At 48.8% G+C, this 12,763-nt stretch overlaps 1 protein-coding gene across 7 annotated transcripts in view; it reads left to right on the forward strand.

The window, feature by feature from the left end:
- SH3BP4 (SH3 domain binding protein 4) overlaps window positions 1–12,252 on the forward strand; it is a 122,299-nt gene extending 110,047 nt beyond the window's left edge. For all 7 annotated transcript variants that reach the window (XM_049888506.1, XM_049888505.1, XM_049888509.1 and 4 more), the window contains 2 exons: window positions 7,171–7,359; window positions 9,469–12,252. In XM_049888506.1, coding sequence (XP_049744463.1) covers window positions 7,171–7,359; window positions 9,469–9,693 — 414 coding nt within the window. In that variant the 3' untranslated portion in view covers window positions 9,694–12,252. The remainder of the gene's footprint in view (window positions 1–7,170; window positions 7,360–9,468) is intronic.
- Window positions 12,253–12,763: the final 511 nt, after the last annotated feature.

The following is a 12,763-nucleotide window of genomic DNA, read 5'->3' on the forward strand; positions in this document are numbered from 1 at the left end:
GAAACAGACTGCCACATCTTTTTCCCGAGGAGCCACTGGTGGGTTCGAACCACCAAACCTTTTGGTTAGCAGCCAAGTGCTTAACCACTGGCCACCAGGGCCAGGTCCTTAAAGATTACAGCCTAGAAAACCCCATGGGGCAGTTTTACTCTGTCTTACAGGATTGCCGTGAGTCATAATTGACAGACAGCAATAACATATGCCCTGCTCCCTTTGGTAAGCCATGGTTTTTGATGTCAGGGATTTTTGTTTTGTCTTATGAAGAGAACAAGCTGCAAAGCATGTTCTTTGTTTTTAGGGCATTTAAGTCCTTTAATGGGTGGTCCCTGTATGGCGAAAACAGTTAAGCGCTCAACTACTAGCTGAAAAGTAGGTGGTTTGAATCTACCCAGAGGTGCCTTGGGAGAAAGGCCTGGCAACCTGCTTCCAAAAAGTCACAGCCTTGAAAACGCTGTGGAGCAGTTCTGCTCTGCACACACAGGGTCGCCATGAGTCAGAACAACAGCAAGGCCCTTAATTCGCCTAATATACTTTCTGGGTTTTAGAAAGGATTTCCTGCGTGTGTTCAAAAGCTGCAGGTGAAAAATTAATGTTGTGTCTTTGTTCTGTGAACTTTGGAAACCCATAGTGAAGAAAAGAAGGCTTAGGCTTGAGCCGTAGGCCGCTGTGTGGTTCTGAACGGCAGCAGCCCGTGAGAACACACATGAGTGGCTTTGGGGTCAGAGGAGGGAGGAGAGGGCAGCAGGCAGAGCCCCGAGGAACCCAGCGTTTTAAGAACTGAGAGTGCTGGTTCAGTTAGCAGCATGCTTTCCATGCAAGAGAGTTGTCCCAAGGCTCAGGATATTGTCATGAACAAGACACAGGAGCTCAGGTCTCATGGTGGGGTGTGAAGGGGAGTCGGCCGGAGAGGGAGGAGGAGCGGAGATGTGGCTGCCGACAGCCCTTGGTGCTTAAAAGCCAAGGGCAGAGCTTCCAGAAGGGCCGAGGCCAGCCGTCACAGCTGCTGCTGCAGCCACCAGGAGATGAGCCGTTGGATTTGGCGACCGTTTGTGATGGCTGTAGCAAGAGCAGGCGGTCAAGATGTGAGAAGTAGGGAAACGGTTGGGTGCACTGTCAGCCCTTTGGAGAAGTTTTTTTATGAGAAAGAAAAGGGAAAGAGTTACCCAAGAGAGGGTGGTTGATTTTAGAGGTGGGGAATGAATGAAGAAACAGGAGATACTCGAGAGCTAATGGAAATAAGGAATATAGCCAGAGAACTGGGGTGCAGTTGTGGGCCAGTGGTAGAATCCTTACCTTTCATGCGGGAGACCTGGGTTCGATTCCCAGCCAATGTACCTCATACGCAGCCGCCACCTGTCAGTGGAGGTTTGCGTGTTGCTAGAATGCTGAACAGGTTTTAGCAGAGCTTCCAGCTAAGATGGACTAGGAAGAAAGACCTGGTGACCTGCTTCCGAAAATCAGCCAGTGAAGACCCTGTGAGTCACCACGGTCCGGTCAGATCGTGGGGATGGCGCAGGACCAGCAGCATTTGGTTCCCTTGTGAGTGGTGTCGCCGTGAGTCAGCCGGACTCGACAGCAGCTAAAAACAGCAAGAGAACAGGGAGTTGGGGGCTGGAGAGGATGGTGTGGCGGGGTTGGCTGTGGATGGGGGAAAAGCCACCCTTTGCCTGAGGAGGCAGTAACTAAGGTCGCTGCGTTTCCACAGGTTTGGGCGGGGGGCGGGGAGGGGAGGGGTTCCTGGCAGGTGGGCCCTGTTGCACGCTGCTGTTGGTGCGAAGTGGAGAAGACAAGCTGGGTTCACTCACTGCGGTGGTTGTGAGCCCAGAGCCTTTTCTTTTAGTGTTTGCACATGTTAGGAACTGAAGCATGGGTGGACGGAACATACTACAAAAACGGAAATTATACTTCATTGTATTTTCCTAAGACTGTGTCTTAAAACAGGGGTTAGCAAACTCTGGCCCAGGGGCCACCTGTTTTGTACATGAGGTTTTGTTGGAATAGGGCCATACCCTTGCCTGCCTGGTACAAACAGTTAAGCACTCAACTACTAGCCTAAAGGTTGGTGGTTAGAACCCAGAGGCATCTCGGAAGACAGACCTGGCCATCTGCTTTAGAAAGGTCACAGGGTAAAAACCCTGTGGAGCAGATCTACTCTGACACACGAGGTCTCCGTGAGCCGGAATCAACTCAACAGTGACAGAGACTGCCTGGTCCGAAAAACCAAAAGTACTGTCTGCCCCTTTACCAAAAAAAAAAGTTTGGCCACTCCTGACTTAAAACATGGTTCACGCGTGTTAGAGAAATTCCAGCTGGATCAGTACTGTGCGATATTTTGTTGGCTGCTGGCTAGTACAGCTGTGTGTGCCTGTGTGTGCGTAAAACTCAGGGAGAAGCTGTAGGGGAAAATGTCCCCAGAGCTGGAGCTTCCCCCAGGAATTTTTCTATTAAAGTCGGTCTGCCAGTGCCGATGACTCTGACTCATGGCGACAGCACGGCTGTCAGGGTAGCGCTGTGCTCTGCAGGGTTTCTAACGGCTGATTTTTTGGAAGTACATCGCCGGGTCTTTCTTCTGAGGTGCCGTGATGGACTCGAATCTCCTCCAACCTTTCGGTTAGCAGCTGAGGGCATTAACCATTGTGCCACCAGCGCTCTTTACCAAAACATGATAGGTACCCCAATTTTTTCCTTTATGAAAGTATATAAATCTCTCAATGATTTGGGCAGCTTTGTAAAAAACGGAAACTAATGCTGGCCTCAGTAAAAGAAGCCAAAGTGGACCCGAAGTGAGTAAGTGAAACCCGCCTTTTCTCCTGGTGTCAGGAGCGCCAACCTCTTCACGAGTCCACCCTCCATGGAAGGAGGGTTGCCTGCTCCTGGGCGGGGTCCAGGCCGTCTCCCTTCTACAATGGGGGACCCAGGAGAGCAGTTTGCGTTTCTGGGGACCTTTGTGTCCAAGCTCAGCACCCCTCGGGAGAGAGCAGATTTAATGACACATGTCAGGAGTGGGTTGGATCAGGAGCAGGTCTTGTTCTGTTACCTGGAAACCAAGGCCGCCTTCAGAGCCAAGAGACAGGATGGGCAGACATGCATGTTTGTTTTGTGTGCGGTGGGGAGCGTTCACGGGATGGAACGTTGAGGGACATGTTACCAAACCCTGGGTCAGCTGCATCCCTTCCCAGGGCAGCAAACCTGCTGGAGGAGAGCCCTCCTGCCTCAGTCTGTCAGGGGCTGTAAAACAAGCCAAAGAAGCTAAAATCTGAAATTCTCCCAGTTCATCACACCCTCCCGCCCCAGCACACAAGCATATATACCTGCCCACTTTTTTTCTCTAGTAGACATTTAACTTTTTATATACATATATATAATATTTTATTATTTTTTTAATGAAAGTTTTACACAGCCAGTTAGGTTCCCGTTTAACAATTTCCATACAGCTTGTTCACTGGCATTGGTTACATTTTTCACAGTGTGTCAACATTCCCATTACTTCCGTTCTGGTGGTTCCATTAATCTTTTTCCCTGCCACTCCCCTTAATTTATAGTTTTTGCTTTAGGGTAAGTGTGGACACTTTGATCTCATAGGTGTTTTTCTTTAAAGGAGCACAGTCCTCACGGGTGATGTTTATTTTATGAGCCAATCGGTTATTTAGCTGAAAGGTGACCTCCAGGGGTAGTTTCAGCTTAAAATTGTAAGGCTATCTCAGGGCGTAGTCTCAGGGGGTCCTCTAGTCTCAACCAGTTCAGTAAGCCTGGGCTTTTGAAAAATTGGAGCGTTGTTATACAATTAGACATTTGTTTTTTAGAAACAATCTCATTCGAGTATGTAGAAATTCAGATGGAAGCAGACCATTTTCTGGAACGTGTAAGTAGGTGAAATGAAACACAGTCGAGACCCATGTTGTATTTAGTCGAATTCCAGATGGACAGGGTGTTCCAGGATTGGGGAGGCCCCTGGGCTGCGTGCCAAAAGACCCTCATCCTGAGCTGTGGGGGTCCCCAAGGTGCCTGGCGTCGGTGGGCGTCTTTTCTACTTCTCTGTGAAGCAGGCACAGTGGGTGGGACTCGGGGACAGGCAGCCTGCCAGCAAATCCTGGCTCTGATGCTTAGCAGATGTGGGAGCCCCTCGCTTACCTGTGCCCACCTCACCCTGTAACCAGCTTTGTAGAGGGGCTCTGAGGAGGAAATGAAGCCTGCCCCTGACCAGTGAATGTTGCTGTTGTTGTTGTTAGTTACTGCCAAGTTATCTCTGACTCACGGCAACCCCATGGACGACAGAACAAAGCTCTGCCCAGTCCTGTGCCATCCTCGTCGGTATGCTTGAGCCCACTGTTGCAGCCGTTGTGTGTTCTGAGTGCCTTCCAACCTAGAGAGTGCGTCTTCCAGCACTGTATCAGACAATATACTGTTACGACCCACAGGGTTTTCATGGGCTGATTTTTGGACGTAGATCACCAGGCCTTTCTTCCTACTCTCTCTCTTCCTCTGGAAGCTCCACTGAAACCTGTCCACTGTGGGTGATCCTGCTGGTAGCTGAAATACTGGTGACATAGCTCCCAGCATCACGGCAACAGGAAGCCACCATAGTAGGACACACTGACAGACTGACCGACGGGGGAGAGAGGCGTGGCTTAGTTAAGAATAAAGAAAGAAAAAAATATATTTTTTTTTTCTTTTTTTACCAAACCCGCTGCCATCGAGTCGATTCCAACTCATAGTGACCCTAAAGGACAGAGTAGAACTGACCTATAGGGTTTCCAAGGAGTACCTGGTGGATTTGAACTGCCAACCTTTTAGTTAGCAGCCATAGCTCTTAACCATTACTCCATCAGGGTTTCCAATAGCTTATAAAAAACAGAAACAGGCCCAGTGATCTTCAAACTCCCTTCTGGCGAACTACATTGATAACCACCTGCCACCCTCTCAAATCCATGATCGCATCCCCAGATTAATCCATGATGAATGTTTAAAATTGTGGAGATTGAGGTGCTAAGGCGACCGGCTAAAGGTTTAGAGTCGCCCACCAGGCTCATGCATTTGGCGGGTGACAAACAAATCACCATTCCTCTGTATCTCTGGGTGTATTGTTCATGACCCTCACAACCTTCCCCTGTCCCCCAGAAATAAACACAGCGCGTGCGTTAGAGTACCCAATCCAGAATAGCCGTGCTCTCTTTAAATTAAGAGACCAGCAGATTGCAGGCTTGGACTAATTCAAGGTCAGCCTTCACAAACCAATCGGCAGAGAGCGCTCACATGAGCTGTGCATTTTGCGGAATTTGGCTTTTTTTTGTTTTGTTCTTAAACATTCTTTCTCTTTGGGGTTCTGACATGTGATCAGGTAGATGCTATGCAGAGGGACAGAAAGAATGCCAGTCCCGGTGACTTTTTTTCCCCGACTCTTAGACACTTTCTTTGGAGTCTCTGGGTGGTGCAGATGGTTAGTGTGTTCGTCTGCTGACAGAAAGGTTGGAGGTTCAGATCCACCCAGAGGCACTTCAGAGGAAAGGCATGGCCATCTCCTTCTGAAAAAAAAGACCCCAGCCACTGAAAACCCTGTGGAGCACAATTCTACCCTAACACCAGGGGTCGCTGTGAGTTGGAACCGACTCAGCGACAACTGGGTTTTGTGGTGGTTGTTTTTTCTTTTAGTATCTCTTTGATCTCACCCTGGGACGTGACTCTCAGACCCGTTTTCCCAGGAAGCCGCGTCTTTTCCCATCGCAGGGGTATAATCAGCATGTGCCGGGCTGCAGAGGGCTTTGGGAGTGAGGCTCCCGTGGCTGAGGTCATCCTGATCCCTTAGATGCCACCCGTTCCCAGCCCCACCGCTAACCACGTTTGGCCTCGTTTATAATTATGGATAGCTCCAGACCCACTTCCCTGACACCCAGCAGCAGCAGTCATGTCATTTGGTACAAGCTGTTTGCCTCCCACAGCCTGCAGGCCAGCTCGCCTGCGTGCCAGCCAACTGGATTTCTCCTTTCAGCCAGAAATATTGGTTTGACCCTATTCTGGGGTCAAGCAGAACTCATGGGCTATTGAGCCCTGTGTCCGATGCCTGTCGAATCTAGCCCCTCTTTCTGGGTGGGAAATGGAGTCTCAAGGTGGCCCCACATCGTTGGGACCAGGACTCTCATTGCCTCCGGAGCCCCTCCATGGTCAGAGGAACCGCAGTGCTGCTAACGAGGGCACAGTAGGAAGTTCTTGCAGCTTTGGTGAGGGAGCAGTCCTGCTGAGAGCTGAGTATTTTCTGTTACTTCACAGCCTGGGAAGAGCCAGCACCTAGGGATTGTCTGGTCTGATCAGCGTGGTTCTCCACGTGACCCACGACTCGGCCTTCACCTTCTTCCTGTGATCTTTCTCCTCCTCCCTGAACGGTCCCTCCACACAACGCCCTGCCTCTGTCTCCAAACCCACAGCCTCCCAGGTCCCAGCCTAAGGCCCAGGTCCCATGTGAGCCTGGCAGTCACAGCTGTTCTGCCAACTGGCCGGTGTCTTTGGCATTGCGAAGTCAACATGCCCAGCCCGTCCTCACGTCCTCCCCTCGAGTCTCGTGCCGTGTTGCCTGTCTTGGCAAAGGGCAGCACCCTCTCTCCAGGTGCCCCAGTGAGAGTGGGGGTGGGGTGGACCATGTAACCCCCATTCTCCCTGCAGATCGTCCCTTCTCTTCCCCCGGGGGTCACGGCAGCGATCAGGTTCAGGGGATACTCACAGGTCCTACAGTGGGAGCGGGATGGACTGTGTAATCCCCATTCTCCCTGCAGATCGTCCCTTCTTTTCTCCCGGGAGTCACGACAGTGATCGGGTTCAGGGGATACTCACAGGTCCTACAATGGGAGCGGGATGGACCGTGTAATCCCCATTCCCCTTGCGGATTGTCCCTTCTTTTCCCCCTGGGAGTCACGACAGTGATCGGGTTCAGGGGATACTCACAGGTCCTACAATGGGAGCGGGATGGACCGTGTAATCCCCATTCCCCCTGCGGATTGTCCCTTCTCTTCCCCTGGAAGTCACAGCAGTGCTGGCGTTCAGGGGGCACTCACAGGTCCCACAGTTCTCATGCCCAAGGGAGGGTCTGTCACCTGTTCTGCACCATATGTGCGCTCAAATCCAGGTGAACCCAGAGGGCTGCCTGCCCTTCCGCCTCACTCTCTACTTCTTCCCCCACAGGCCTTACTGAAGATGGACTGCCAGGGGCTGGTGGTCAGACTCATCCAGGACTTCGTGCTCCTGACCACGGCCGTCGAGGTGGCACAGCGCTGGCGGGAGCTGGCTGAAAAGCTCGCCAAGGTCTCTAAGCAGCAGATGGATGCATACGAGTCCCCCCACCGGGACAGGAACGGCGTGGTGGACAGTGAGGTGAGCAGGGGAGGAAGCGGGCCTCCACTGCCTTCGGGTGTTACCTAACCTCTCCATCCCTCAGTTTCCTCAAATGGTACACCAAACCAAGCCAAGCACATTGCTGTGAATTTCTGGCTCCTGGTGACCCTATAGGACAGGGTAGAACTGCCCCATAGGGTTCCCAAAGCTGCGATCTTTACAGGAGCAGACTGCCACATCTTTCTCCCTTGGAGCGGCTGGTGGATTCGAACCACTGACCTTTTGGTTAGCAGCTGAGCACCACCAGGGCTCCCAACTGATACAACGCAGTCATAAAAATACCTACTTGGTAACGTTATTATGAAGGAGCCCTGATGGTGCAGTAGCTATGTGTTTGACTGGTAATCCAAAGGTCAGTGGTTTGAACCCACCAGCGGCTCCATGGGAGAAGGATGTTATCATGAAGATAAAATGAGTCAGAACATGTAAGCCTGTGCCTGGCACACAGTAAGTCTTAGTAAGTGTGAGCAGAATTTCATCATTCTTGGGACTGTGTGTTGTGAGCCTGGCTTTGAAGACGGCAGGTCCATAGGCCATGAAATGGAAAACGGGATAGTGTCTGCGTAACTGCCTGTCCCTTTCTGCTTTCTGATCTTAAATTACCTTCAGTAACATCGATTAATGCATCAATAGAGCCCATTGTCATCAGTTCCGCTCCGGGCCTCTCCCCAGGAGCTGTGTTGGATAAATACCTGGTATGTTTTTTTTATGTTATATAATGTTGGCAAAAGCCGCTGCGGTTGGGGTCTTGCTCAGTGATTCTTTGTTTTCTAATTTGTGGAGGTCACCTTAGTAAGCTTCCTGAAAGATGGTTCAGGCTTGCCAGAACTAGGGAACAGGAAGTTCCAAGGCTGCATAAAGGGTGTTCTTTTACTTACTTATTTTTAAATAGTATTTTATTGTGTTTTTGGTGAAAGTTTACACTGCAAATTAGGTTCCCATTTAGCAATGACTACACAGATTGTTCAGTGACATTGGTTGCATTTTTCACAGTGTGTCATCATTCTTATATTTCCGTTCTGGCTGTTCTGTTTCCATTCATCTAGTTTCCCTGCCCCCTGTACCTTCTCATCTTTGCTTTAGGGTAAATGTTGACCTGACCGCTTGGTCTCTTGTAGAAGTTTTTAAAAGGAGCACAGTACTCACAGGTGATATTGTTCATTTTATGAACCAGTCTGTTATTTAGCTGAAAGATGACCTCCAGGAGTAGTTTCAGTTTAAAATTTAAAGGGTATCTCAGGGTGATAGTCTCAGGGGCTCCTTTAGTCTCAACCGGTCCAGTAAGTCTAGGCTTTTTAAGAATTTGAGTTGTGCTCCACATTTTTCTCCCAGTCTATCAGGATCCATCTATTGTGGCCTTGATCAGAACAGCTGTTAGTCGTAGCCAGGCACCATCTAGTTCTTCTGGTCTCATGGTAGATGAGGCTTGTGTAGACTGTTAGTCCTGTAGACTAGTTTCTTCTCCATGTCTTTGGTTTCCTTCTTTCTCCTTTGCTCCAGATGTGAAGAGACCAATAGTTGTATCTTAGACGGCCACTCTCAAGCATATAAGATCCCAGATGCTACTCACCAAACTAGGATGTAGAACATAAACTTTATGAACTCTTTTATGGCAACTGACCCAGTTGTCCCATGAGACTATGGTCCTACTCCTTCAAACCCAGAAAACCAATCCCACGAGGTGTTTGGTTATCTACAAAGTATCAGTGACTGCACCCCCTATGTGGTTTATTATACATATGTAACCACACACGTATTTTTTGGTTGGTGTTGGAGGCAGTTCTTTATTAATCCAGGAAATTGCTAAATGATTGGCCCAGACAGAAAATGCTACAGGGATTGTCAGGAAAAAGAAATGCTTTCTGTTCACTCAGGCAGCATTTGCGAAATGCCTGCTCTCACACAGAACATTCTTCTTCCCTCTGAAACAGTGTCAGCCCTAGTCAGAGATGGTTCCACCTGTTTCTTCTGTGTGTCTATTTCAAACTTTAGAGAGTGGCATATGTAGCAGCCAAAGGAGCTAAAGGGACCAGTCTTTCACCATCCCTAATTCCCCCTCTCCTTCCTTCTGTTTTGCATGACATCTAGGCCATGTGGAAACCCGCATATGATTTCCTACTCACTTGGAGCCACCAGATTGGAGACAGCTACCGCGATGTCATCCAGGAGCTGCACATCGGCCTGGACAAGATGAAAAACCCCATCACCAAACGCTGGAAACACCTCACAGGGACCCTGATCCTGGTGAACTCTCTGGATATTCTGAGAGCAGCTGCCTTCAGCCCTGCAGACCACGATGACTTTGTGATATGAGCAGGTTCCCTCTCAGTCTTTCTGCAGTGGGTGCCCACGTGGTCACCATGAAGCTAGGGAGGGAGGCAAAGCCACCTGCACAGACCGATGTCAGGGTACTGCAGGCTGGACTGACAGCCAGGACCGAGCACTCGCCATGCTCAGCCCTTCTCCACCCAAGGAGGCTAAGGGGATTTTCTACTGCAGGTTGTTGCCAATCAAATAGCTTTCTATTTGTTAAGCATAAGTTTAAATTTCAAATCACTTTTTTAAGGTATGGGGGGGAGACACATGAAAAAGGTTGTCTAATTTTTTAATGGACCATAAAGGTAAAAAAAACACTTAATGTGGGCAGATGCTGTTGAGGTTTTTATGTTGTATAAAGACCTTTTTAAATTATGTTACAGATGTAAATATGTATTTAAGGTCATTGGGGCATTTCTGATTCCCAGCCACACTTTGCATTTCAGCAGTTAGCACGGGAAGGCAGTTGTTCGCGTGTTGGACCTTCTCCAGTTCGTACTCGTGAAAGGGTCCATCAAATAGAAAAAGCGGCTTTCAGTAAATTAGTATTGCTCATGCCTGTCTTTCTGAGAATGCCCAAGGCCCAGCTCCCCTCTTATTTTAATTCTCTTTCATACCTTTTTCTCATATGGTAGTAAATGATAATCCACAGCACAAGTGAATCTTTTGTGAGCTTTAGTGGGCAGAGTTAGCTCCAACATTAGTGATTAGGTGCCATCAAGATGTTCCTGCCAATAGGTTAGAAAGCAGCTCAGAGTTGTTGACATTTTTACAGGGGGAGGGGTGGCGTTTCCACTTGGATCCGTGGCCCCAGTACAGGTGTAATTGGTCATTGGAAGAACAATGCCATTTCATTTGCGAGCAAGGTAGATGACCCCGAGTCAGAGCCTGATGGCCACCTACCCTTCTTGCACCTCTCTTAAACACTGGTTGGCCTCAGACTTGATGCCACATACTTACAATGGAGGTGCTTGCTGCCAATTGCCAAACCCCACTTGTTTCATCTGAAATTTAACTGTTTTCCTTTCCTGGTATACCCATGTCTCCTTGGAAATACGTACTATAAGGGAAAACCATCTTCTGCACAATAGAAAGATGATCGAGCAGGATGCACATTTTCTTAAAATCAAATTGTTCCCCATGTAAAGTTAGGGACTTAGTGTTGTTTTAATAACTATCACCTCTAGGGTTGTAGATCAGCTTGGGTACGTGTGGGCATGCTGACGCTAAATTCCCTGCATTGACACTAAATCCCCTGTAATTGGGAACAGCAGGCTGGATGGGTGAAATATCTGGCAAATCTGTAGTGAGGTGATTCCCAGGGACGTGCAGGGACTCAGCTGTGTTTGTCTGCAGCGACGCTGGGCCACTGGAGACCCCTGAATCTCATTCTCCAAATCTGCTTTCTTGAAACATGTTGTCACTTAGCTTATAATGAGTTCGCATAATCGGTGCATAATCTCTTATTGGGCTGAGCACTGTTTCATATCTACTGATTCAGAAACTGAAGACCAGCAGGCTGACCAAAAAATTAGATATTTTATTCCACAAAGACTAGGACACGTACAATTCCCCAGTCATCAGATGGAATAAGCTTAAATTCTGCTTCTCATCTCTCCACTGTCATTCGCACCAGAGATCATCTCTCACCTTCTCCCCAAAGAAGAAACAAAACCAGTTGCACCTTAAACCATGAATATTTTTCCTCAGGGGCTTTAAAATAGTTTCCTATGCAACACGTCTTGTAGCACAAATTCTAACAAAAGTTGCAGTAAATTTTATTTGGATATTTTAACTTGTTAAGTGTGTGTGTGTGTTTCTGTACCCAACCAAACTTTAAATAAAGCAAAAATAAAGCCTAGTATAAGTATCTGTGCATAGAGCAATGATCCCTCCCCTAAACAACACCTCTAGATGACAGCATGACCATCCATTTAACCAGCTGCTGTCAACCCCGACTGGTGGTGCCTCCGTGTGTATCAGAGTAGCACTGATCTCCATAGGGTTTTCAGAAGGAGATCGCCAGGCCTTTCTTCCAAGGCACCTCTGGGTGGACTCAAACCTCCAACCTTTCATTTATCAGCCAAGTACATTAACTGTTTGCACCACCCAGGGGCTCCAGCAACCCATTTAGCAGGTGTTTTGGATTGAATTGTGTCCCCAAAAAATATGTGTTAAAAATCCTGACCTCTATGCTTATGGTTTCCTCCCCACAGTCTGTGGCTTTACTCCCATTTGGGAATGAGTTGTCTTTCTTACATTAACGAGACAGGGTTAGTGTAGGGTGTGTCTTGAGTCAGTCTCTTCGAGATATAAAAGAAATTAGACAAGCACTTTGCCTAAAGAAGCAGAGATGGGGGAAGAGTGATGCCAAGCCGTGTGAAGACTGCCCAGGAGCTGAAGCTCAGAAGAGACGTGGACCTTCCTCCAGAGCTGACAGAGAAAGAAAACCTTCCCCTAGAGCTGGCACCCTGAATTCAGACTTCTAGCCTCCTAAACCGAGAGAATAAATTTGTTCATTAAAGCCATCCACTTGTATTTCTTACAGCAGCACTAGATAACTAAGACAACAGGTGTCTGTTTTCTTGCTTCTAATTTAATTGCTGTTGAAACATGGGAGTTCAGCCAGCACTGACCAAGTGGGAATCGTGCTGCCCGCAGCGTCCAAAGGGAAGCAACTTGATGCCTGGCCTTTTTCTGTGTTCCCCTGGAATTGGAAATCCCAGTTCTACAACACAAAGTTTAGGGACTGAGGTATTTCCGAGTTCTGCTGATAGTGTTCCATCAAGGGGGTGGGGATGGGTGGGATCCAGTAAGAGAGACCAGCCTTCCTGGAGGTGGAGGACTGGGGCCCATGGAAGGCCTCCTGAGGCAGTGACTTTGATCCAGGCCAGAAGGCTGAATAGGAACCAGCTGGACCAAAGACCTCCCAGACCTGGGGACAGTGTGTCGGAAGTACTGAGACAGTGTGTGGGACACGAGGCTGAACACGCCAACGTGGCTAGCTAGAGTTTGTGGAGTGAGCAAGGGCCTTCTGTGAGTGCCCCTCTGCCTTCCACCAGCGCCC

This window comes from Elephas maximus, chromosome 6 (assembly GCF_024166365.1).
Source record: "Elephas maximus indicus isolate mEleMax1 chromosome 6, mEleMax1 primary haplotype, whole genome shotgun sequence".
NCBI lineage: Eukaryota > Metazoa > Chordata > Mammalia > Proboscidea > Elephantidae > Elephas > Elephas maximus.